The following is a 27,712-nucleotide window of genomic DNA, read 5'->3' on the forward strand; positions in this document are numbered from 1 at the left end:
CCATGGGCGACACAAATGTGTTAGGCTACTTTGAATTGGAAAAAGGTAAAATAAACTGTCCGAAGGAAAGGCCAAGTAATACTTCTGCTTATTTAAACCTACATATTAGTATTTAGCTTACATCTAAATGTAATATATACATTTACAGTTGATTACAGATGTCATGATAATGATCTTAAAAATGTTTCCATAAAATTGACACCCACATTTCAGAAAACAGAGCATAGGTAGCCTATTATTAGGAACTGCTGCCCTCCGGTGCTAGAAACATGTAAGCGTTTTTTGACACGTGATCAACTATGACGCGCAATCTCCCGCGCATGCGCAAGCGTACTGAGCCGACACATTTCAAACTGAACGGCGGTTAGTTTAAACTCAGACCGATTAAAAACAACAACGGTTAATTGTCTAGAATATTCAAAACGAGTAAGAAAATGACGAGCACGTTGAACGGAATTACTCTGAAGGGAAGCGCCGAGCTTGTGGCCAATTTCTTCTGTAAGTATTTATTTAAAAACGTTGTTTTTAGCTCGCTTCGAGCGCTCTCGACAGACATGCAGTGCTAATGTGCTAACAGGCCTGTGTATTGTTAGTTTGGAAAGCTCAGCATTGCTCCATTATCTGAAATGTGTTGGTAGATTACGCTTTACTTTATATTTGAGCACGCAACAATCAACCAAACTCGATTTGTATTTTGTTGTACTATACTTTTTATTTTTTATTTAACCTTTATTTAACCAGATAAAAGCATTGAGATAGAATCTCATTTGCAATGCTGACCTGGCCAAGAAGGCAGCAACGTTACACATAACACATAACACAAACATATACAATACAGAGAACATAACTAAGAAAACAAAAGACAAAAAAGCAGTCACTACATTTTGCACATTAGGACAGTAAGAAAGGTGCACTTTAGGCTATAACGTGTTCCTACGTAAGTGTACCGTTCTTATTATACATCCACGAAGTGTACCCATGTATAAATGCACCGCCCACTTGGACTTTCCTGGTGAACCTTTCCAGTGCACCAAAAGCCGCTCAACAGATCAAATTAGAATAACTCCATTTTTGTTGTTATGTACGTTGTGCCGAAGTCATTAGATCTCTAACGTTTCTGGAAATGAACGATGGTCGCTAAGTATCTTTTGCTTTTCAGTATGGCAGCATTTCTAACGTTACATGGCCATTCTAGAATTGGAGGACATTTTCTTTCCCACATATGACATTTCAAATAGTCCATGCCAAAATGCTAAAAACATGAACGTGTCCTTACACAAAATGGGAATACTGTTATAGAAACATTTAAAAGATCAAATAGCTACTTTTGTCATTACTGTATTTTCCCAGAATATGAATTGCTTTTTTTGTTATTGGCACCAGGGAGCTTACATGTGAGCAAAGCTAGATCAGCCCACACCTCTAAACGAGGAACAATATAACGTAAGATGACATTTTGATTGTCTCTCTCCCCCACAGCATTTGGCATCAACAGCATCCTGTACCAGAGGGGCATTTATCCTCCAGAGACATTCAGCAGGATCACCCACTATGACATGAACCTTCAGCTGACCACTGATCCCAAACTGAAGAACTACCTGACCAAAGTGGTGTCTCAACTGAAAGGTAGCTCAGCGTATGCTTGCTATAGCTGTTTAAAGAGCCTGTGACAGCATCCCAACAACTGTTGTGCAATGAAATATTGGGCTACTAGTCATCTCGAACCGTCAGTTTAAAAAAAAAAAAAGGTGCGATACCGTTCCGGTAAATATCAATAATTTCGAACATCGCCGGGAAATTCCATCGACTCATTTTGAAGTTTTGGGGGAAGCCGGAAGTGACGTCAATGCGGGAACGCTTCACTGTGCGGCGAGAGAGCCCAACACGGACCAAGTGTGTTGTCATGCGTAGAAATGGTGAATTACTGAGTTTAGGCACGTTAATAACGTTGTAATGAAGTTGACTACAGTATATTCATATTTGTCAGTGCTTTCATGTCAATTCGGCGACATAAACATAAATGATCGTGGTGAAGATGATGATTAAATTAGGATTAAAAATCGGGAGTGAGAGCTGCTGAATTTCCTCCCGTAGGATGTGATATAAAAAAAATCGATTATTGTTGTGGTTGTAAACTCAAGTGGATGAAACTACATTTATTAGTGCTTTCATGTCAATTCGGCGAACATATGATACATTAAATGATCGTGAGGATGATGATTAAAAATCGTTTGTTTGAGCCGGTCTGCATTTCCTGATGAGAAAACAAACCGATGCTTTTTGTAGTTGTAGTACACCAACAACATGGATTAAACGTGTGTTTTTTTACCACAATGTTGGGGAAATTAATGGATAAAATGCACGGATTATTATTATTATTCCCACTCCGATCGGGACACTAGGTCCACCGTTTCCCCGCAGCGAGGCTCCCCCCGTTTACAGTTTACGTGGGCTGGGTGCAGTGGCGGACTGGCCATCGGGACGAATCCCGATGGGCCGGTACCGAAGTGGGCCGGTCGGATAAGTAACTAGCACATCCCCCATAGGCGGCGCGTGAGGCTCAGGTTTGAGAAGGCTAAATAACTTCTTTTACCTGCCGCTGCCCGCCTCCGGCGTCTAGAGAAAAGAGATCCACTCAGTGTGCGGAGTTTAAATCTCTCAAGTCATATTACAGGATAAAGGAAATACAGTTTAAACTGCCGTATGCAGAGAAGACGCCGACGTGTCGCACTTATCATTCATATTACATCATCACTCAGATCATCGATCATATCTCCTTATCTGAGTCAGCTTCTCCAGCCGTATCTGGCCGTGCAACACTTACAGTGTCACATACTGTATGCAGAAGTATTATTTTAAGCAACACATTATGTTGACAAAACACTTGAGTCAAATGTAATTAAAGTCAGATCCACTCGTGTCTTAGATGGGATAGTGATATCATAAAACTATACGCTTTCAAACACTCGGAAGGCCTAGTTATTTTTTAACCAGTTGTTCTGTATTCTCCTTGCAGGTGCAACTCTGTGGCTTGTATCCTGGATTATATGTTTAAGTCATGGATGTTTAAAGCTCATATTTGTCTAATATTAGTTTACTTTTCATTAATGAACAGTGTTCGAAAAAGTACGGACGGTGGGACGTGTACTTTTTCGCACACTGCATTAAGGCTTTTATGGATCATCGTGGTTCACCATATGGCCGAAGCGTTGCTTTGTTTTATTAATCACTCTTGGCTCTTTTACTGTACCCGAAAAAAATGCCGAGTAAAGTGTCACTTACACACCATGGGATGGGTACCGAGCCCCGGTAAACAGGCCATGGGGCTGAATTATTAAAGACCGTGGTACCGTTAAGCTCCGACGTTATCTGTCTTTTTATCAGTACATACATGTGTTATGGCTACACAAACATTATATTGCAGTTTTAGTGTCGCCAACTCCGTTTCTAATATGCAATCCAGACGGGAGATCTCTCTCCCCCACCTGCTTGCGAGATAGCGGAGAGAACGCGATCCGAGGTGGTTAAACTTTACCCGTCTCGATGTGGACAATGCTCGTTGCCAAAAGTGCAATAAGAGTTTAGCATGTAAGGGCGGCAACACGAGCAATTTGCCTAAACATTTAGCAAAAGTGCTCCACATCCAGGCGGAGGAATGCACCGGGTTCCACTGTCTTTCTAGTAGCTCTGTAGCCCCATGTTATATATGCTAGCAGCAACACACGGAGTTAACTACATTATACAAACATGGGTTAATGATTAGAGGTAACTGAGTTATTTATTTTGTTAGAATTGTAAACAGAATAGCTGAAACTTTGTCATCAGATTATTTAATACGGTGTTAAAACGTTGTTGTTTCTTTTGATGTGAAATATTATGTATTTCATTTAAATAAAAAGCAATGTTAGTTTTGTTCACAATTTGTTTAGTTAATTTACCTTATTTTTTTCTCCAAAAGAACCGATAAAAGTACTGTTAAAAGACCGGATCGATAAGCGGTATCGATAAAAGTAGTATTACCGTTAAAACCTTAACGATACCCACCCCCAGAGTTCCCGTTGGAATATTTTTTCGCCGGTCAACGTGTCCGTTAAAGTTTAAATATTACGGACAAAATTTGAAAAGTGCCGGTCACGGGTCTTCTTTGTTGTTTATTGAGCTTTAAAACAAATTGATATGATTCGATATTAAACAAAATAACTATAGTAGATTAACTACATTTTTCAAAAGTATTCAGTAATTTACAATAACACGAGAATAATAAACGGAGCTCTCTCTTCCTCTCCTGGCAGCCCGTCAGTATCATGCAGCTCGCGGATCAGTAATGAATGACCCGACAGTCAAACTAAACATATCTATAACTAGTTACGGTAGTTTGAGAGGTAATTAAAATAGCTACGTGTGATATTCTACCCTGAAGTGTGTGTTTTGTCCGCTCACCGCTGCATGTGGTTATGCAGAGCTGCGTGTCGACTCGTCAGCAGCAGCTGATCTCTCTCTCCGTCAGATTAGACTTCACTCGCGTTTATGTCCATATCGATCAGATCCAGCGAGTTCTAGCTAATGATAGGACTACCTGCTTATTAAAAGACACCTAAACAATAAGCGTTGCTATGCAACCGGGTGAGGCCACAAAGTATAGCGCAGCATTATGCATTTGTTTACATGCCCACCGGAACCCCGAGGCATTACCAACAGATCAACGCACAATCAACCCATCCAGGACATCTCTTTCTCCACATTAAGTGTTCGACATTAGAGTTGACTCTTCTTGTCTGTCACATAAGTGGCGCAACTGATGTGGTATTGCGCTAAAGGGAAATTATTTTGACCGGAGAGATTTAGATTTGCCGGTCTTCAGCATATTTTACCGGTCATAGTCCGGTAATTACCGGCTAACGGGAACTCTGGCCATCCCTATGCACACCTGTGGCTGTCTGGAGACCGAGTTCCCCCACCTCGCCAAAAGGGCTATAAAAGTGCTCATTCCCTTCACCTCCAGCCAGGGGCGGACTGGCCATTTGTGTGTTCTGGAGAATCACAGAACGGCCGGTCGTCAGCGGTTCGCTGGCGGCCGGCACCCCCCTTTATTTTTTATGTTTTTAAATGGCAACGACAGCGGGCCGTTTCCACGCAGTGAGGCTCCCCCCCCATTGACAGTTCACTAGCGTGCTCTACGAATTTGTGTGGGCTGAGCTGGGTGAGATTCCAGGGCAGATTTTTAGTCCGCGCCTGCCTCCTCCACCTACCTGTGTGCGTGCGGGTTTTCCGCATTGACTTTGATCAAAAGCAAGTACCGGTCAAGGCTGCTGCCAGAGGATGATCTGCGTTGCTTCCTGTCTACATAGCATCTCCGCATCATCCGCCTGTGCGCATCAAAGACGCAGACTCATCGTTCCCACTAAAGTAGGGCTGAGTGTAATAAGGAGGCAAAGTTGACGTTCAGTGTGTTGCCGGGAGCATATAAGGATTTATCCACGATGTTGAAAATGTTAAAAATGAGTCAGTGAGTCAGCACGATAGATTCAAACACACACAGAGACGAGACAAGAAGAGAGAAACTTTCGGAGTCATTTCAAATGGCGTGCTCAAAAAAGAGAAAGGTAGACAGCGAAAACAGCATTTAATGACATTTTCTCTTACTGGTAGTGTTTCTTGCCGTCATTTGACGGCCTTATTCAGCTCGGAACGGCCTGAACTCCAGCCGAGGCCGTCCAAAAAAAAATAAGATCTCTTGAAATAACAAAAAGGACAAGGACATCCTGTTGGAGGGGCAAAGGAGCCTATTGGGATTCTTTTTGGAGTACTGAACCCACGGTGCCTGCCACAGGACAACACGGAACGTGCGCGATTTGGACGCGATGAGCGGTGGAGCACGCACGTGAACTGCGAGCGCCGGAGCCTCGCAGCGGCGAAACTGAGGCTCCGTGGTCAAAAGAGCCGGCTCTTCTTGTTAGTGAGCCGAGCCAAATGATCCGGCTCACTGAAAAGAGCCGTAATTCCCATCACTAACGTAAAGAGATATGATCTACTATAAGGAACGGCTCAATTCAAAATTCAAGTCACGTGACTCTCTCTCGGGTGGACGCCCTCTCAGCCCTGGTCTGGCGGAAACACTGCTTTCTGGACCTCTTTGAAATGCAATTGAATAGCCCTGCATTATAGCAACAATAATAATAATAGCAATAATAATTGGGAGGGGGGGGGCGCCGCTGTTCTTGTGTTCTCTGAGGGGAGGCTCACCTTCTCACACTTTGAAAACCCCTGGTCTAGCCTGATTCCAAACCCAAATATTTGAAGGTAACTAGAATTGAAGATGAGAAATAGAAACACATTCTCTCATCCAAACAGCTGTGAATCATTTTCTGTTGCAGAATGTATCGGTCAAGTAAATGTTTTAGTTGTACTTGACTATTCCAATATTTTAAAGCACATGTTCAACTTGCCATTCTGCTGCATTTATCTAAGCACTCAAGCTGCTTTGGAAATAATATTTTCAGAACAAGTTAAAATAAAAACAATCTTGTGTCACACTACAAATATGTAAAACAATGTTAACAGAACAGGAAGCAGACGTATGTAAATTGAGCTCTCAGTCCTGAGTCATTCCAAGTTGACTTAGAGAATCCATGCTTATGTCCACTGTTTTTAATATCTATTGTGTACCGTCATAAATAGCATTTTGGTATTGGATTATTTTCAGGCTATCCATGCAGTGTAAGTAAATGTTTTTGTCTCTTTTGCAGAGTGGCTGTTTGAGTGCACAGTGCAGAAGTTTGTGTTGGTGATCACATGTCTGGAAACCAACGAGGTGCTGGAGAGATGGCAGTTTGACATCGACTGTGACAAATCAGCTAAGGAGAGCAGGTCAGAATACTCTCCTCAAAACCCTGAATTAGTGATGTCTATTCAGCGGAATTCTTTCACACATTTTAATCTGTTGTGCAGGTGATAACAAAGGATTTAAGTTTGATAGGATTGTCATATCCAATGGTAAAATGTGTTGTGCACTTAAAGTCCAGTCAGCGCACACGTCAAAGTCTGATCTTTTTTTGTACACTGATGGGTGTACCTACTGAAAATATTAGGTGTGTGTGTTTACCTTTTTTAGCTTTTAGTATTTTGGTTGTCCAGAGAACTATAAAAATAACAATAGTTAGTTTTCAGACAACAAAAACCATTAAAACACATCAATGTTTCTTTATTAAGATGAACACATCATCTTGACTAACTCCCAAAATACATTGTCCTGTTTTCTTGTCTTTGATTTAAAACTTACATGGCCAGCTGTTGTAGGGAAAATAAAAGGCTGGTTTTAAAATGACTATGTATTTGTTATATATATTATATATATATAGATGGAAGTAGTGATAGACACACATCAATGACAGTATAATGGCATGTTCGTTAACTCAGTTGTTCTTATGTGTTTCCCAGTGCTCCCAGAGAGAAGTCCATTAAGATCATTCAGGATGAGATCCGCTCGGTGATGAGACAGATAACGGCCACAGTCACTTTCCTGCCCCTGCTGGAGACCCCATGTGAGTATCCAGACCCTTTTCTACCAACAAACTGTTTGTCTTATGGGTCTTCCCAATGTCCTCCTCATCTCATCCCTCCTCCAGCACAGAGGAAACAACAGCGGGGATACAATACACATGTAATATATAAATCTCTTTATATAAATAAAGAGATCCTACTCAATAAAAACATTAAAGTGAAATATACTCGCACATAATATGTACTGTTGTTATCGGTGATCTGTGTGGAAAAGGACACCAAACAGTTTAAAAATATGGATAATATGCCTATCAAATCTTTAGTGATATTTATTCTCTCTTCTGTAGAAGAATTTCAATTACATCAGGGCTCGACATTAAGGACTGCCCGATGGCCCGGGGCCATCTAGTATTTAGCTCGGGCAATGAAGCCTCACCTGCTGGTTGCCCGATCGGGCAATCTATTATGCCAGTATCATGCGGATCCAGTAATGAGTGACCCGACAGTCAAACTAAACATATCTATAACTAGTTTAGCTAGTTTGAGAGGTAATTAAAATAGCTACGTGTGATATTCTACCCTGAAGTGTGTGTTTTGTCCGCTCACCGCTGCATGTGGTTATGCAGAGCTGCGTGTCGACTCGTCAGCAGCAGCTGATCTCTCTCTCCGTCAGATTAGACTTCACTCGCGTTTATGTCCATATCGATCAGATCCAGCTAGTTCTAGCTAATGATATGACTACCTGCTTATTAAAAGACACCTAAACAATAAGTGTCGCTATGCAACCGGGTGAGGCCACAAAGTATAGCGCAGCATTATGCATTTGTTTACATGCCCACCGGAACCCTGAGGCATTACCAACAGATCAACGCACAATCAACCCATACAGGACATCTCTTGCTCCACATCAAGTGTTAGACATTAGAGTTGACTCTTCTTGTCTGTCACATAAGTGGCGCAACTGAAGCGGTATTGCGCTAAAGGGAAATTATTTTGACCGAAGAGATTTAGATTTGCCGGCTAACGGGAACTCTCACGTCGCCATTTTGTGTGCTTCGCGGATGCGCTCGGCTCCTCTCGACTGCTGCTCGGGTCTGCTCGGTCAGCTTCCGGATGAGGAACTTACAGTAGTTAACATTACAAACATTTTTAACAGGGGCCATAATAGTGTAAATAACGTTTGTTTTGGCAGTTATAACTGAATGTAATGTTTTCTACTTGTTTCCATCTGGGAAGGCATTTGCCTTCATCAGATGGAAACTGTCTTGACCAACAACTTAAGTATTTCTTAAAGCTATGCAGGGCATGCAAGCGAGCAAACACAAACAAGAACAAACAAACAAGTGAAATGAAGAATACAATTTGGAATTGTACAATATGGTGGTTCGTCTTATAATTCAGTCTAGAGAATGCACCAGACAGCATCTAAGACCTGCAACAATCTAAAGGTTCTAGGAGGAGGCCCCCCAAACCCTTCGTGCATCATTTCGTCCGCGCGCATTTTTCAGGGCAATCTCTATTGGGCTCAGGCCATCTGTAAATTAGCTTAGGTGGCCCACAGTCATGCACTGTACATCATGCAATACGAATGAGCTCTAACAACACAATATCAGATCTATTAGGCTACCAATTATTATTATAACTGCTACTCCAAAACTTACGTTACACGTGGAAACAAATACAGGACCGAAAATAATACATTAAAAACCATGAATAAAAAGAGATGGACGAATTCATTATAACAAACATGTGGAAACAAAATAAACAGGTGATAAGACTGTGCACACGCCAATAGTAAAGGGCGTCGTTTAAAAGTAACGCTCGAGTAAAAGGATATCCCATCATACCCGAGGCAGGGTTCGTACGGGTGCTGGAAATCCTTGAAAATGCTTGAAATTGTACGAGGTGTTTTCAAGGTTTGAAAAGTGCTTGAATTTGGGATAAAGTGCTTGAAATTGTACATGCTTTACTTCGCTTTTTAGATTAAAAGAAAAGAAAGTTGTTGTTATGCCTGCTGTGATGTTACATTACTCCGTTCTCCGCTTGTAATTATGCCGAAGCTTCAAAGTTGTATTTATCATCTGAATTTGCCGAAACAAGTTTAATATTCTGAAAGCCAAGACTTTGTTTATTTGAAAACAGATGAAAACGAACACGAATCAATAGATTACATTTATTTCGTGACTATAACAGGAAATGCCGTGAGACTTGGTTGCATAATTAGACCTTAGCTTGTTAGTATGTTATTATAAACTGAGGATTTGACCGCATCGCTATGGTTGATACTTTTAGAAACACGCTTTTATATACAATCTTGAAGTATTATACAAGTAAAACTACATTTGGCTTTAATCCCATCATGTAATTGTAGAATGAACACAGTCTTCCTTTGAAGATGTATAAGTCAGGTGTCTTGAGTATTCAACATTACCTACAATCATTGTACACATTAGTTACCTTTTGTGAGTCTATTTCTATGCAGCTCTGCGTGATTGTGTGGCTACTATTCAGGCTAATACGCTACCAGAGGTGGAATAAGTACTCAGATATTGTACTTGAGTAAAAGTAGAAGTACTCAGATCTTGTAGTGAAAGTAGAAGTACTCAGATGTTGTACTTGAGTAAAAGTAGAAGTACTCAGATCTTGTACTTGAGTAAAAGTAGAAGTACCAGAGTGTAGGAATACTCTGTTACAGTAAAAGTCCTGCATTCAAAATGTTCCTCAAGTAAAAGTAGAAAAGTATAATCATCAAAATATAGTGAAAGTAGCGACAGTAAAAGTAGTCGTTGTGCAGATTGGTCCATTTCAGAATAATATATATATATGTTTTATAATGATTGATCATGAAAGTGTTCTCAAAGCTGGTGAAGGAGCAGCTAGTCTGAAGTACTTTGTAGACTGCTGGGTAGCTGGTGGATTTACTCCAGGTGGAACTAAAGTCTGATTCAACACTTGATTATATTTCACATCATTCATCCAGATCTGTGAAGTAACTAAAGGTATTAGATACATGTAGTGGAGGAAAAGTACACCATGTACCTCTGACTTATGTTCACTTCCAACCTAAAAGTACCTCAAAAATAGTAATCAATAATGTATTGAAAAGTAATATGGGAGGCCCAGTCTACGTACAGATGGGTCACTCATTTTGAAATATTAAACTTAGTTTTCTTTTCTTTAATTGTTCATCCTCAAGTTGAATGCTATTATGAAACACACATTTGGTTGTTTATAGCATAAAGAACATCTGATTGAATGTGAGGTGGGGAAATAATCATTTGAGTATAAGTATTATGTGTATATAAATTAGGGCTGTAATAACGCGTTAACGCAAAAAATAATTAACGCCACTAATTATTTTAACGCGATTAACGCATTTGTATTTTTTTGTCCTCGGCTGCCCCGTAGTTTCAGAGCGCATCGAGTTTAAAATACCATCTACAAACTGATGTAGTACAAGCCAGACAGCGGGACATTGTAGGAGAAGTCAGCACACTCAGCACGGATAGTGTGCGCAACATGATTGCAGCGTCCAGGCTGCTCCCGTTCGAGCATATGCCTTGAGTTGCACATAGCTCCAATGATCCATCTCACACACACACACACACACACACACACACACACACACACACACACACACACACACACACACACACACACTTTGTATTGTATTATTGAATGAGAGAGGTTTCAGGTTGAATTGAGGCGAATATTTCTAATGCAGAGGTTGTTGTTTAATATTCATGAGAATATTTGTCATTGTTCAAATGATAATAACATTTGCATAAAGCATATTTGTCCAGTCATATGTTGATAAGAGTATTAACAACTTGAAAAATATCCCTCTAAGGTACATTTAGAACAGATCAAAAATGTGCGATTAACTATTTTAATCGACTGACAGCCCTAATATAAATATATAATTTACAACGGCTGTAAGAAGCTTGAAAAGTGGTTGAATTTGACTTTGGAAAAGGTGTAAGAACCCCGCTGAGGACTCCTCCGTCCCCGCATCTTACGGGCGGGAGTGAGGAAGAGACTCTGGTGAGGGAAACGATGAGGCCTTAGATGATAAGCAGCTGACTTCTCCTTCACCACCTGACCTCTGCCTCTTGCTCTCCAGGTGCCTTTGACCTCCTGGTCTACACAGACAAAGACCTGCTGGTTCCTGATAAATGGGAGGCGTCTGGGCCGCAGATCATCGACCAGTCGGAGGAGGTGCGCTTGCGCTCCTTCGCCACCTCCATCCACAAGGTGAACAGCATGGTGGCGTACAAGAGGACCGACTCTGTTTAGACTCTCTCACAGAGAGAGAACGTTGTTCTGCTGTCATTTCCTGATCGTGTCTTTCTTTTTCTTCTTGAGAAGAATGTGACAACAACCTGTTTTGTCTACGTTGATGTAAATATTTCTCATGAGCATTGATCCAACAATTTGGAACAACTGTGTCTTTTCTTTCCTTTATTGTTTCCCCTCTCTTAAGTCGTCAACTTCTGTTAGAAGATAGTGGTTTATATGTAAAACTTTTATAAAATGTCGTAAATAAATGTCTTTCTCAAACGTTTTTCATTGTCATGTGTTACCCGCTTCTGACCAGAAGGTGGCAGTGCATCCTCACTAGTTGGTTCCAGGTGATTGTGGCATTGTAGTTTACACAGTGTGTCATGTTATAGAAGAAATCCACAGAAAATAATCATTATCTTTATTGTGACATACAGTTTACTTGGCTCACATTGTTCAGTGGTGTCGACAGATGTGGAACACCTCCTTTATACACGCATATTACATCGGCAACTCTCTTATCTAAAAAACATCTTACTGGTGTAATGCCCTCTAATGTACATGCAACTTTTAGACTTAGAAAACAACATCTCTGAAGCAGTAAGGAAATATATAGTATTTAGTATTGAAGAAGCACAGAGGTCAGGCACATGTTCTAAGTCCTGGAGACATTCAGGATACAAAACAACCACTGGTACAACACTCTGAGCATGTGTCTGGATACGGGCTGTCAGTCAAACCTACCTGGGTGTACTGAGCGTACTGATGCTAACTACACTGTATAACGCCTGGGCAGACACTGCTCTTGACCTTAATGAAACTTCGTAGATACTGTAACTTGAAATGATCTGTTTAACTGAGCTTCAGACTCAGCTTAAAGGTGAACTAACCCTCAAATAACCTGACTCTAGCTTATGTAAAACGTGCACGCAGGTTTCATCGTGTGTGATGGTCCACTGCTCAGTGTAGCTGAGACAGTTGATATCGAGCTCAACACCATTTACTGTCCCAATCGCTGTCTGCTAGAAAGCAGTGGAACCTGGTGGAGCAGTGACTGAGTAGAAACAGCACAGTTGGGTCCATGTGTTGTGAAACTGCAGATATACATCTTGTTCGTCTGCCACGTTGGTTTTCTGCTGGGAATCATTAATGCGACGAGCATTCATGTCAACGGCTCACATGTGTTCGGATGTGAGCCGGTGACAGGGTCAACAGACGTAATAAAGTTGAGTCCTGCCTACTTGAAATCCGGCACACTTGGACGTGGTACTATCATGACCATAAATAATTTGAAATGATACCCAGTCCTAGTTTAGAAATGTGTTGCGGTCTGTCATTTACAAAAAAAGAACAAAAATATGGAACGTGTACAAAAGTCTTTATTACTAATATGTTTCACATTGCTCTGATGAAGTTGAAAGATGCTGCTTGGTTGAAACCGGTTTAAAAATGTAGCCAAAAGGTATTCAGACTACTTCACTTTCACATTCCTATTGGACTGTTCTATAAAGGAATGAACACTAAGAAACGGTGTCATGCTTGTGGCCCTGATACATTCATAATCATTTTGAATAGAGAGTTAAAAGTCCCATGTCATGCTTTTCTGGTTATTACCCGTCCCCTTGTTGGGGGGGGGCAGGAGCTCCAACAAGGCTTTTGGGCAGAGTGACATTTAGTGAATACACAGACTATACAGAGATGCTGTATGAGAAACCAACAATATAAATGTATTCTAGTAGACCTCAACAATGGAATTATGATCAGTAGAAACGGCCATGACATGGGACCTTTAATTAACCCGGGCTGAACTCTTGGCCATTCTTTAAAGTGTGTTACATTTCTTGTATATCAATTGAAGACAAGCTTTAATAAGATTAATTTCAATTTGATAGGACAGTGTTTATACAATACGGTGTACCCGGGCTAGATGACACGATCTTATTGGTTGATTTTCAGTTCTGTTCTATTGTTGGTGGATAAGCAAGAAACGTCATACTAGTAAATCATAACACTGTCTGGTCCGGCTGCTCCAACTTTCAATTTCTCAAAATATAAAACAAACATTCCTTTGAATTGTGAATCGCTCCTATTCTATCATAACAGCAGTGGAAAACGTCGACCCGTTTCCCTTTTGAACTGACAGGCCTTTTCTTTGACAGCAATACAAAACTGCACATCCAAACGGCACCCGGAAGTGCTGTTCCCAAGAAAGGTACTTCAAAAATAGGGTTTTTTAAAATATGAAAACTGCTTTTTACTATATAAAGAATTGTGTGCTGTTGACAAAAGACTGACCTTACAATATAGAAACTCTAATAAATACATAAAACAGAAATAAATACACAATAGTTAAGACAATGAGTGAACACATTACAAAAGACTCAAACCCTTGGAGTGCTGTGAATGAAGACACTTAACAAGTTTCTCAGATTATTGTGACACTATGTAATGTATATTATGTACATATGTCTACAGTACAATATCTGTCTCCACCAAACTGGTGCTGATCCCCAGAGATCTGTATCACTATTCAGTGTTTTCCTAAAATATACTAACTGTGAGAGATAATGTAAGTGAGACTTCAACATGACTGTGCAAAAAAAAAAAAAGGCTACTATAATAAATATAGCTTAGTGCTGACTGTTGTTTTCTCTCGTGACAGCCATGAAACAACGTGATGACAGGAAGACAAGTCTCACACAGTTTCCCTAAAATGAGCATGACCTCTGGAACAAGGATCATACCTGTTTGTGAAACAGTAGGCTAACAGTTAGCTTAAGATACTTGATCAATTTGTTTAATGTTTTATTCGGTCTTACTTTCACAGATGTAGTAATCATTTGTACCTGCTATGACACGTACTCACTAAAGTTGTCGCTAAGATCTGGGTACAGAATCCGGCTGGGCCAGAAATATGCTGTGGGATGATCGGAGGGATGGAAGCAAGCTTAGCCAGATCATCCAGACTCATTCCTTTACATGGAGCTGTGTTAGCCTCGCGGTTAGCTACAACACAGACTGCTAACCAACGTAATGTGGCAAAGGGACCTTTAGCCTGGAGGCCCCGAGTGTTGCACTGGGAGAGGTTAATTCACCATCCGTTGCAGCCATAACAAAAAGGTGTACCTCGCTGCTTTGACCCATGTATGATGCCCGGTTTCATCGTGTTATTATGTTAAAATTGTAACTATAGCACATATTGCTCTTAAAGTTTGAAATGTGTATTGAATTTAAGCAAATGTTGGTTTCTTGATCTTGTGTTTGTATACAATTGTTATTTGTAACATTATTTAGGTAGAGGCTTTAAATAAGCCCATGTTTTATGTTGCCTCTTGGTCTGTTGTTTTCTAGGATGTTTGTGTTTTATTAAATTATGCAAAACCATTAAAACCTTAGTCGGCCCCCAGTACTTAGTATCTCAGTATCTACTAGATGGATTGCAATGACATTAGTACAGACATGTATTGTTCAAAGAGCACTAATTCTAATGATCTAGTGATCCGCTTCCTGAAGCAATACTTTAGCTAATGACTAGAGGCTCGGAAACAAATGACTTTCCCATCATAATTAGCTTTAGTGCTAATCAGCTATTTATTAGCTGTTAATAAGGAAACATTAAACATTACAGCAACACTGTGCGCTAAACGTCAGCATGAAAGCATTGTGCTTCTGCTAGCATGCTTGTGTTAGCATTCAACTCAAAGCTTGGCTGTCCCTGGCTCTTAGTCTTATTAAGGTTTAGTGAGTACATCTTATCATCACAAATAGGAAGGGCTCTATGAAAGTAAGACCAAAGTTGTAGGTAACTGGAATTATTCTTAATTTAGAAAAGCTCTTGGTAAAAGTTGGGAACTGAACCTTTTTTCACACACAGACTTGTATGTGTCCGTTTAGATATCATGGACATGTTGTGAGAGCAGGGTGGACATGTTGTGAGAGCAGGTTGGACATGTTGTGAGAGCAGGGTGGACATGTTGTGAGAGCAGGGTGGACATGTTGTGAGAGCAGGGTGGACATGTTGTGAGAGCAGGTTGGACATGTTGTGAGAGCAGGGTGGACATGTTGTGAGAGCAGGTTGGACATGTTGTGAGAGCAGGGTGGACATGTTGTGAGAGCAGGTTGGACATGTTGTGAGAGCAGGGTGGACATGTTGTGAGAGCAGGGTGGACATGTTGTGAGAGCAGGGTGGACATGTTGTGAGAGCAGGGTGGACATGTTGTGAGAGCAGGGTGGACATGTTGTGAGAGCAGGGTGGACATGTTGTGAGAGCAGGGTGGACATGTTGTGAGAGCAGGGTGGACATGTTGTGAGAGCAGGGTGGACATGTTGTGAGAGCAGGGTGGACATGTTGTGAGAGCAGGGTGGACATGTTGTGAGAGCAGGGTGGACATGTTGTGAGAGCAGGGTGGACATGTTGTGAGAGCAGGGTGGACATGTTGTGAGAGCAGGGTGGACATGTTGTGAGAGCAGGGTGGACATGTTGTGAGAGCAGGGTGGACATGGAAAACCATGGACATTATTAATGTTGGTTTAAAATCAAACTCGTGTTGGGATCACACGAAGCCGTTACCCAGCCCCTTCTCACACTCCTCGGCCAGACACTTCCAACGCTGCCTGTTCTTCTGACATCCTTCCAACAACGGGGAGCAGTACTCCGACATGCCAGACAAGGTCTGTGGCGGAGACAAAGAGATGTTATTTACCGTGGGGAAATTAAATGAGCATTGTACTAAAATACAGAATTCATTCATCTTTCTAGCAAGTGGCTCGTTGGCAATGTCAAAATAACTTTTCCAGCATTCATTCATTTCAATCGACGCGACCTGTGGTCACTGCAGGAGAAATGGATGATATACCTCATACAACTGAGTGCAGATGGCATCAATGAAGGACACCTGCATGCTGGGAATCTTATCTCGTTTCTCCCGATTCATCAGGTCCTAAAGTGAAAGGTTCGGAAAAGAAATACTTGTAAAACAAAGATGGCAGAAATGTATCCAAATCACATCGTATTTGGTGTCCAGTATATGGAGTTTCAGACCGTTAGCAGGACAGTGATCTGTGACATGCAACTATGTGTCAGGTGACACGAACACGCCAGCTGAGCATCACCAGTTCAGCCCTTTAAATGAGATGCTGCGTGTTTTGGTGATAAACCGGAACACATGAACACTGAATTGAAAAAGATCCCAGTGGCATCCCACAGCTTTTGTTCTACTTCTTGTCAAGGTGTGTAGAACCCTGATGTGACACTGCACTTACGATGGGTTCAACGTTCAGCTCCCGCCTCTCCTTGTCCCCCTGCTCGAAGAACTCAGTGGCAACCAGCTCGGCAACCTGTATCAGAGTTCAAATGAAATCTTAAAAACAACATGTGGATTCTAAAATTCAGTGGACAAAAAAAGATCATATCAAGGAGTTCTTTCTTTACACTGTTATCAATGTTAACACTTTTAGTTCCAAAAGTATTCTCAAACAAACATATATTCAAATGTGATGAAAGGCGAAGCAGCAAACATGTCACACTGTGACTTGTGTCACACTGCTGCTCTGCTGCTGTGTTCAACCCGAGAACGAGAACCCTGGCATGTGTGTGGCACTTTGGGTTTGAGTGTGTGGCACTTTGGGTTTGAGTGTGTGGCACTTTGGGTTTGAGTGTGTGGCACTTTGGGTTTGAGTGGAGGCATTTTCATGAGGTTCATTTTGGGAGCTAAGTTGGGATATTGTATCGTGGATACAAACTTGTCAAACAGCCTGAGTTAAATCCACTGAAGAAGAACCAGATAGACCAAGACTCTATAAAGAAGGCAAGGAAGGACACACGCAACGACTTGAAGAAACAAGTACACTACGAGACCAAGAGTGCTGGTGACTGAGTTAATAGTCTCAGTGTGGTTACAGAGCTACATGAAACCCCAGGCTCCAGTCTCTCAGTGTGCGTGGGAGCCATCGGCAGCTCACTGATAACAACAGCTGACAGAGAGAAGCTTATTACAGCCACTCAAAACCCAAACTCGTCGGGCTCAGTAACTTAGTCTTTATTTACTTTACCCAACGTCTGAGCAAGTTAGCTCCACGCCAACATAACTTCAGTGCTCAGGAGCAACAGCAAGAAAAAAGCCACGACTGGATCTTTGAAAGCATTTCCAACTGTAACTGTTAGATGCTTGCACACTTTGGCCACATGTTCATAATCAGTTTGGTCAAATCCAAGTCTGTGAGGGGAGATCATGTCATGTCCACTGATCCAAGCGTTTATGTGTAAGCACAAAGCTTCTAACTGTATCCATGCTACACCTGCTCTCTGTTACGTGTCCGCACACCGTCATGAAGGATACATTCACCCTGTCATATTGTTTATTTAAAGCTGCACTCACCAATGTTTTAATATCAGAATTGGATCCACTGACTTATTTGTACTCACAGAGAATTAAAATACCCATGGACACATGGACACTGGACAGAACCATGTAGATGTTGGTGGCAGTTCTTTGGTCACTTCTGTGGGAAGCTACTGAATCCACTAAGCTTTAAAAAGGTTTAAACCATACTACAGGTTTAAAGGCATGACGACTCAAATGAAACTCCAGTGTTCATCTAAAGCCAACATGTACCCAATGAAACACTCAGGTTATCTGATCTGGCATCAGAGTGCGTGTTTGAGTTAGGGAAAGTATTTGCATGTTTACTTTTCAAATACATTTTGAAAGGTTATCTGAGGAGAGGGCCACATCTGTTTTTATTAAAGAGCACTGACTTGACAACACAAACAACCTCACACACACACAGACACACACACAGACACACACACACACACACACACACACACACACACACACACACACACACACACACACACACAGTGTTTTGCCTGCCTGAACCTCTCTCCACTGTCAGGTTCCTAACAAGGTGCAGACTAACGAAGCTCACGGAAACACTAACCCATAGGGAGACTGCTCTCACATGGGGATGCTGAAAGAAGGGTGTGTGTGTGTGTGTGTGTGTGTGTGTGTGTGTGTGTGTGTGTGTGTGTGGTGTGTGTGTGTGTGTGTGTGTGTGTGTGTGTGTGTGTGTGTGTGTGTGTGTGTGTGTGTGTGTGTGTGTGTGTGTGTGTGTGTGTGTGTGGTGTGTGTGTGTGTGTGTGTGTGTGTTTATTACAATGCTCTTTACAGTTAGAAACCTAGAAGCATGTTGCGGTTCATTAGTGATGTCACATTAGTCCTAAGCAGAGGTGGAAGTACTTCCTTTACTTGAGTACATGTAGAAGTACTTTGGTTTAAAATACTCCATTACAAGTGAAAGTCCTGGACTCAAAATGTGACTTTAGTATAAGGACAGGAGTATTGTCAGCTAAATGTACTAAAAGTAAAAGTACCTATTATTTAATATAATTAAAGAATATTCAAATATGCATTACTTTAATTCCTTACAAATACATGGAAGAGCCTTGAAATATTGCAGTTTGTTAATATAAAGACCATTGTAGATGCTTCTAAATATATATTGGTAGTACAGTACTGCGTTATGTCAAGTGTTTTTATATGTAAAGAGTAGCTGTTAACTAAGTTCTTTTAGCAGCAACCAGCAGAGCGCTAGTTAGATCACAGCGGGGGGGGGGGGGGGGGGGGTTACCCTCTTCTGCACGGGCCAGGGCTTGGTGATGGCTGAGATGTCACACGCTGTCATCAGCATTGACCTGAAGAGGAACACAGAATGACACGTTGGTGTTCATAAAGCCACTCCCCGTCTCCTCGGCAACAGCATTAGGTCATAATAGCACCTAGTGAGCTACGGGGCACGGCCATATTTCAGTTTGTTAAAATAACACAGAACAAAAATACCATGTTTGTGAAGAGAGAACTCGGTTAAGATGCTTCAGTTGCACAAACCTTTAATAGTCACTTTGGAATGTTTTAACTGTTTTCTTTAAATAGCCGTTGATCTGTAGAAAATAGATCCTTACAGTCTCACAGCACTCCTTCTGGGAGAAATGAGTGATGTGAGTCCGTATGTTCAGAAGCCTACACAGCTGGAGCCAGGATGTGACGGGTCCAAACCCATGATGTCATGTGACAACAGTTTGCCTCTGGGCACTGAACAATATGTATTGGCCAGAGGATGTTTTGACTACGGTATGAGTTGTGCGAACGTATGAGTTAAGAGACCATCTCTCTGAGCGGACGACCCTCATCAGATGATAGCTGATGGGTTCCATGGTCTGTATTTCGGCATGTGCATGTTGCCTCTTTTGCTCTCCACAAAGAACTGTTAACCTGCATTTAACCAAACAGGCTCAAACGTGATTGGTCAACACTACTCAAATAAAAAATCAAATCAAACTTTAACTCAAAGTGCTTCACAAACACATACAAAAACATAAATAATACTATCTCCCCCATCCCGGGTATATTCAGAGTAACGCATAGCTTTGTGATTCAAAAGAACTCTCAATACCAACGCAGGAATAAAGCAGGAATAAAATAAGAATACAATTAGAGAAAATAGGAAAATAAAATGCGATTCGGTTAAAAGCCAAATTTAAAAGTTGGACTTGACTGTGAGGTAAACCAGAGGGCTACTAATCAGGAAGTGTTCGGACAAGAAACAGGGAAACCTGGCCTGGCTCTGTTGGGCGCAGTGCTGCAAACTTGGAACGTTATTTGAGTTGTGAAGACTTGGAACTCACCTCAGTAAGTCTCTGTGATGTTCGTCCTCCCAGACAAACTGGCTGTTCTTGGTGAGCTCAAAGAATTCACCACGCCTTCTGATAACACACACACACACACACACACACACACACACACACACACACACACACACACACACACACACACACACACACACACACACACACACACACACACACACACACACACACACACACAAAGGGGAAGGAAGATGGAAAACATGAAATAAAATGTGGGAAGGAAAATATATCTAATAATGTAGTATTTTCCTAAACCAAATTGTGGTCTCCACCAGTCCACCAATGCATATCTGTGGATGTTGCATGTTATTAAACCAACTCTCTGATAACTGACATAATTTGCAGGATAATAAAATCCTGCAAACTGCTTTCAGTGATAAAGCTTGGATAACCCGCTGCATTAACAGCAGCTGGTGAACACAGTGTAGCATTGAGCAGATACTGTGGCGGTTATTTTAGAAAATACAGTTTGAACAACTTTCCAAGAGGCCCTGCTAAGCTTCTGGGGGTTCCCTCTCCTGTAGTGTGGTCTATAGGTTTTAGTGCATGTACGTGATCTGCAAAGGCTAACACCCCTGAGTTTCCCTGCTCCTCCAACCGGGGTCCTAACTGCCAGTCCAGGGGCCTCAAGCTCAATTAGGTGGCCTCATGTCCTCATTAAGCTTTACAAGTACAAAGAGTTTCTGCATAGTAATCTAAGTGATATATGTTTAAGTGCTGATTGAATGTAATCAGTCATAAGCCCCGTCTCCTCCCTCTGCCCACGTTGACCTTCCTAAGTGATCCCCCTCTCAACTGCTCTCCAGTCAGACTTCCATCTGGGCTTGATGTTTGGTACGTACTTCATGTACAGAGCCAGGTCAGTGGCCAGAATAGCCCTCTCGATCATCTTCAGAGTGGCCTTGTACTCGTCCAGGGAGAGGGCGCTCAGGATCTGGTTTCCCTGGAGAGGCAGAAACACAAGAACAACAAGTGTGTGAGTGCAGGAACACATGTAATGATTTACATTTACATCCAGTACAAACAACTGTGTCACAGTGCGTGTGTGTGTGTGTGTGTGTGTGTGTGTGTGTGTGTGTGTGTGTGTGTGTGTGTGTGTGTGTGTGTGTGTGTGTGTGTGTGTGTGTGTGTGTGTGTGCGTGTGGCGTGTGCGTGTGTGTGTGTGCGTGCGTGCGTGTGTGTGTGTGTGAGAGACAGCAGTCCTCTCAGGAATAGATATGTACTATGTACTGATACTGTTGACTCATGTTTGTTTTGTGATAGACCACCAAGGGGTTTCCATGACAACACTACACTGCCATAGTTTGCACACACACACACACACACACACACACACACACACACACACACACACACACACACACACACACACACACACACACACACACGTTTGGTAGGAATGCAGGTAGGAGAGAATGTGTGTGGCTAACAGTTGTCTAACATACTGTATATGTGCTAGACAACACAGAGCTGTGAAGATGTTGAAATAATAAGTGAGGCTGTCAGGGTGCCATGTAGGGGCCGCAGACCCTCAGAGGCCTGCCAGGAGCTCAGCAGCTGCATACTGAACCAGCTGAAGCGCTCAAAGTTACACTCAAGTCGTGTGTTTGCATAACTGTGACTGTGAAGTGACGCTGCGTTTAGTCTCTGTAGTTTCGAGGTGAGATGAACTGGTTGTTATGCAGAGCTGTCAGAGTGGCGTGGGTAGAGTGGGTCCACCTACAGAGCTGTTGAGGATCATCAGGCACTGGTCGAAGTGGTGGTGCTCCATGGTGGAGTGGCAGTACAGCTGGGCAAGAGGGTGCTCGCTCCTGGAAACACAGAGGAAGTGAGAAAGACTCCCACACATACATATACATCATACATCCTTTATGTGACTCATCTCTCCCACAGCACCTCTGTATGTAGGAGTTGTTGACTCCTCTGTGGTCCAGATCGTGGCTTAGAGTTGCAATCATCAAAGCCAAGACCTCCAAGTCATTCAGTTTATTCTGTCAAGAGGAAGACAAGATGGAGTTAGGATTCTGCATTCTCCTGTCTTACAAGGAGCCGTGGGAAGCTGCTGTACACACTCTTATGCCCCTTCTCCACCAACAAAGTGAGTACTTTCCAGCGGCCGCTGCCGTGAGTTAACGGTAGACTAAACTCTGCCGTGAGTTAACGGTAGACTAAACTCTGCCGTGAGTTAACGGTAGACTAAACTCTGCCGTGAGTTAACGGTAGACTAAACTCTGCCGTGAGTTAACGGTAGACTAAACTCTACCGTGAGTTAACGGTAGACTAAACTCCGGTGGACGAGCAGCGCTGCAGCGGTCGGTAAATGCCGCTGAACCACATTAATAAACAATGAACCACGGCACTCTGGAGAAAAGTATAACGTATCGTCGACGGAAGCGCCAGCCAATCTAATCATATGCCAGTACAAGCGCTAGCCAATCAAACCGTGTGCTTGTGTGTCCAGGGCGGGAGATTAATGTGATTGGTTGTTGGTCGCGCGCCAGATACGCCCACCGGCAAGCTTCAACGCAGCGGAAATGTGTGTGCGATACGTAAAGGTTGAGGAGTAGTTTAATCTGGCTCCGTATGATTAAAAGCAACGATCATCGACCCGACGCAGTCCCCCGTTGTGTTGTTGTGAGCGGCGTTGGGGAGAAAATCAGCGACGTAAACAGTGATGTGATGACGCAGCAGCAACAGTCGGGCTCTGAGCGGTGGAAACACAAGTGGTGCTACAGAGAAGAACCAGTTAAGCACCAGAAAAGCACAAGAACGGATCTTGAACAGCCCATCAAAAGGCTGCTGAACTGAAGCTATCCGATATCAAAGAATTCTTTATTCAACTCACAAGTTTTCCCTGAGACTCCGGTGGACGAGCAGCATGCCAACTCCACCGGGTTGGAGGAGAAGGGGCATTATTCTGTTTGTGACTTGAACTGGCCCCCCTTAGGTTCCCAAGTCAAGTCCCCAACAGATGACCCTCTGTTACTCCAATCAAACCAAACAGAAGCCTCGTAGCTTTGAACACGTTGCAGTGTGCATGCCACTCACAGAGGACAGTTTCTGCATGTGACAAACAGCTTTACAACAGAGTGAAAGGATGGCATTCTGAAGAGAATAAATCAAGCATGTCTGATATGTCCTGTCTGAAGCTACTCATAGTTGCTAATTGTTAGGGAAACTTCTGTGTAGCAATGCAGTGGAGTCACCGACCCAGGAAGGAGACACGGTGGAGCAGGAGCTTTGATGTCAAACACTGGAGGTTTATTTGGAGTCACGGCCGGAGGATTCACATCACAAGTCACACAGTCACGGTCTGACTGCACGGGTGGTTGCCACGTCAACTCTGGAGCGCTTCTCTCTTGCTAGCCCATTTAACTGGTTTCACAGAGTAATCAACATGTTTTGATAAGATAGCTTTAGACAGTTGGGCACACTGAGTCACTTGCACTTGGCACTTATGGCCTCGAATATGTCATACCTTGGAGTCCACAGACAACAAAGAAGGAAGTGTCCCAGTGCACCCACAACAAAGACCATCTGTGACCTAGTGTTGACCGGTCACAGAATGGGAACAATAACATTATGGCTGAAGCAGCCTATGTCCTTGAAGGAGATAACAGACGTCAGGGTTGGTCCTGTACGTCCTATCTAGGAGTCTAGGTCAATTATTTCCCTAACACTAATATTTTATGCAGAATTACTGTTTTTGTATTGCAGAAACCACTAGTATTTGCGGTTTTCCAAACTAATGTATTCTTACATGAGATAATGTAATTTTATAAATATACTCAAAGTGTTGTTTCATTTAGCAACAAATCATGTAAATTAAATATTACTGCCCCACTAACCAAAACAGAAAAGTTACTCTTGCAACACGATGTAGATGTAAACAGGAATTGTGTTGCTTTCAGGGAAACCAATTTGGATATAAGACTCTTATCGTAGATTTTTCAACAAGATATAACAATTTTCCTAACTGATCAATTGTTAACAGCATTGGATTTTCTTTCATATTAGCATGTCCAGTTCTCTGTGGAAGGCAGACAATGAAATGTTTTGAGTGGCAGTAAAGCATGTTAGATCTGTAGATGATAGATGAAGCATGCAAACAAAAGAGATTACATTAAAGCATCTGTATCGAATTCAACTTTTTGGATTCGAGTAAAAGCGGATCAGCTGGTCCTGAGCAGTGATTGGCTGACCTGTAGGCGTCCGGACTTCAGCAGGGTGAACATGGTCTGGGCCGTGTTGAAGGCGTGTCTCCAGTTGTGATAGGCCACATTCTTCCTGTAGTTCTTCTTCACACTCAGAATCCAATGGCATAAACTCTAAAAATGGGAGAAAGAGGAGAAAGACATTTATCAAACCCATATGAATATTTTTTCCAGAGCTGAAGGTACAACGTTTAAGCACAATATTTAAATAATAAATGCCTAAATTCCATTTGGACTCCGATCAACACATTTTCACCCTGTGGAGTTCCTCTTCGTCGTCTGTATTCCAGCGCTAGAGAACAATTACATTAAAGGTCTACTACAATACGTTTATATGCTAACGACATCATACTCTAGATAAAGAACTCACACACACATTCAACAAAAACATGAACCCTTCCAAAATATTCTCCAACATGAGAAACTCAACCAACTCAGTCAGACCTATTGTCTTGAGCTGTGAGACCCACTGTGTATCTGAAGCGGGGGGGGACCCTGACATAAGGGCTAACCATACATCATTATTTATATCTGTTTATGTCTAAATCAAAATGTGTTGTTTTTCTATGCTGTCACTTTTGAAGTGATTTTTAATTTGTTATTCCAATTATCCTTGTTTGAACGCCTACCTGTCCCATCTTAGTCCTGCTCAACACCTGAAGTCCCCTCGGGGTGATTACAGGACTCTCTCCTCTAAAGGAAAACACAGACTCCTTATGAGAGGGTTGCAGAAACAACAGAGAACAAAGTCAAATAACCTGTGATAAGCAAAGTGGCTTGACTGTCCAAATATTATTTGAAATTGAATACTTTGCACCTTGCCAGCAAAACGATGTTTAAAAAGTAAACGCTTTTTAATTTGAAACTTAACTCAAAGTAAAAAAGTCACGTTTACTCTTCAGGAACCGTTATCTCACATATTTATTTATTTATTATTACAATAAGCAGTATGCTGTATATTTAACTTCTCCTGCATTACCTCCTCATTAGTCTTCCAACATGCACTATTTTATTTCTACACTGTTATTTCTTGCACATTTTGTTGTTTTATGTCTTATATATATTTATGTTGCATTGTTGGAGGAGCCTGGGAATTTTAATTGCCATGACTACACAGTGGCTGCTGTACCTGTGATGAGAGAACCTTTAAATAGGATCTGAATTATACTTTGATGTCACATTATAATTGAGAATAATAGCATGTTGTGTAGTGGGCCCCCAGGCAGGCTGCTGCACACTGACAGCTCTCCTGCCTGAGGGCCCAATCAGCTCCAATCAAAGACCCTCTGTTCTGGCCCCTCGGCTGCACCGCGGAGGTAAACCACCAACACACAGGGACCGCTTCAGGAGGGGAGTGTGCTGAGGACGCCAGCCAAACCCGCCAGAAGTCCGGTGCCGGGAGTGGGGGGGGGAGGGGTTACTGACAGACACCAGAGTGTGTGAGGGATTCTTGTTGGGGAAGTGTTTTTGGTGTATGACATTGCTCTGTCTCTGAATTAAGGATGCACAAATATTAACTCACTTATGCATTCACTCATCATTGGACGCACACACACACACACACACACACACACACACACACACACACACACACACACACACACACACACACACACACACACACACACACACACACACACACACACACACACACGCACACACACATTCATGCTCAAATGCTGCTGATAATGACCAGCAGTTTTATGCAATTACTGAAACCAGGAGGCTTCTCATGTTCTGAGACATTTACTGAAAACAACCAACAATTGTCAGCATAATGTGATGGTTAATGTGATGGTTGCCATGATACCTTTCACAATAAAAAAGCCTTTTGTGTATCACTGATGTAATTCAGGCTTTGTCTCTTTATTGATGTCTGGAAATATTACCTGTGGTCATGACCACAGGTAATATATGTTTATTTATTGCTACATGTAGCAATAGCTATCGTTTTAATAATTGAACAACATTTTACTTAGGATGTATGTATGATGTATGTCAGGATTCCAGGGGCCTCAACCAAATAACTAGTGTGTTATCCAGCTCTGGTGAGACAAACAGATGGACAGAAACAATATAAAGCATTTGTAGGTAAAATCTACTTTAATTCTTACTGTGTACTTCATCTGGAAGTTTTGGACCAGATTGAGGTCGACAAACATCCGGATTGTAGCCATGGTGGTTTCTGTGTCTGACAAATCAAAGTCACTGAAGCTGAAGTCCATGAGACGCAACGACTGGGCGGACGGCACTGTGGCTACCTGAAAACACACACACACACACACACACACACACACACACACACACACACACACACACACACACACACACACACACACACACACACACACACACACACACACACACACACACACACTGATACATATAGATAGATACTTTATTTAGCCCAAATTGGGAAATTGTTTTGTTCCAGCAGCAGCGTCAATCATTACACAAACTATGTCAGGGAACTCAGTTGTGTAACACTAACTGGCAGGAGTATCATGCATCTGCACCCCAGATATTAAAAGTGCTGCTGCCGGTAGCTTTAGTTACGAGGGTTTTCCTCATGATGTGTAACACAGACTGTATGCAGCAGTCTCATGGGTAGAACCCGTGTCCTAGATACCAAGTGACGCATACTCCCCTTAGCACCCAAGAGGAGCCACTTAATCAGGTTATGCTGTGAGTTCAGCCACCTCGCCACCAGGAGAAGAGAACAGACGCTCGTACTGTACGCCTCCACGCTCAGGCTGTGGAAGCTGGACTAAACTGATTTATTTTATAATCTCACAGCGCCTTGAAAAGCTGTTATAAAACCAGTTATGTACTTGAAAGTGAGCTAATCATGAAAATCACAAGAAAGACGGAATTTAACAGTATATCAAATTTTGAGTTCATAAATGACAGTATAAGAAATAAATTAAGATTAAGAAGTTCAACAACAATAAAAATACAGTAATTTGAAAGGATGTGTCCATTTGTAAAATGGGTGTAATATAGAGGGTGT

General features: G+C 42.1%; 2 protein-coding genes across 2 annotated transcripts in view; one reads left to right on the top strand and one right to left on the bottom strand.

Annotated features, from left to right (window-relative positions):
• Positions 1-320: 320 nt before the first annotated feature.
• Positions 321-12,064, top strand: mad2l1 (MAD2 mitotic arrest deficient-like 1 (yeast)). Its single transcript, XM_034106223.2, has 5 exons — positions 321-498; positions 1,480-1,626; positions 6,747-6,867; positions 7,438-7,541; positions 11,624-12,064. Exons 1-5 carry the CDS (start codon positions 435-437, stop codon positions 11,794-11,796), a joined length of 609 nt encoding a protein of 202 aa, XP_033962114.1. The 5' UTR covers positions 321-434; the 3' UTR covers positions 11,797-12,064.
• A 4,063-nt stretch (positions 12,065-16,127) lies between these two features.
• The window catches only part of pde5ab (phosphodiesterase 5A, cGMP-specific, b), a 59,949-nt gene continuing 48,364 nt past the window's right edge, over positions 16,128-27,712 (bottom strand). Inside the window, exons 8-17 of the mRNA XM_034105805.2 lie at positions 26,817-26,963; positions 24,691-24,816; positions 22,385-22,479; positions 22,212-22,299; positions 21,331-21,431; positions 20,468-20,545; positions 19,414-19,477; positions 17,044-17,118; positions 16,638-16,721; positions 16,128-16,454 (exon numbers count right to left, since the gene is read on the bottom strand). Of these exons, the coding sequence (XP_033961696.1) occupies positions 16,335-16,454; positions 16,638-16,721; positions 17,044-17,118; positions 19,414-19,477; positions 20,468-20,545; positions 21,331-21,431; positions 22,212-22,299; positions 22,385-22,479; positions 24,691-24,816; positions 26,817-26,963 (978 nt within the window). The 3' untranslated portion in view covers positions 16,128-16,334. The remainder of the gene's footprint in view (positions 16,455-16,637; positions 16,722-17,043; positions 17,119-19,413; positions 19,478-20,467; positions 20,546-21,330; positions 21,432-22,211; positions 22,300-22,384; positions 22,480-24,690; positions 24,817-26,816; positions 26,964-27,712) is intronic.

Source organism: Pseudochaenichthys georgianus, chromosome 18 (genome assembly GCF_902827115.2).
Source record: "Pseudochaenichthys georgianus chromosome 18, fPseGeo1.2, whole genome shotgun sequence".
Taxonomy (NCBI): Eukaryota; Metazoa; Chordata; class Actinopteri; order Perciformes; family Channichthyidae; genus Pseudochaenichthys; species Pseudochaenichthys georgianus.

Coding starts and splice junctions, on each gene's coding strand:
- mad2l1 (XM_034106223.2), top strand. CDS start 435: ATGACGAGCACGTTGAACGGAATTACTCTGAAGGGAAGCGCCGAGCTT. Junction 6,868..7,437: donor AAATCAGCTAAGGAGAGCAG/GTCAGAATACTC, acceptor TGTGTTTCCCAG/TGCTCCCAGAGAGAAGTCCA. Junction 7,542..11,623: donor GCCCCTGCTGGAGACCCCAT/GTGAGTATCCAG, acceptor CTTGCTCTCCAG/GTGCCTTTGACCTCCTGGTC.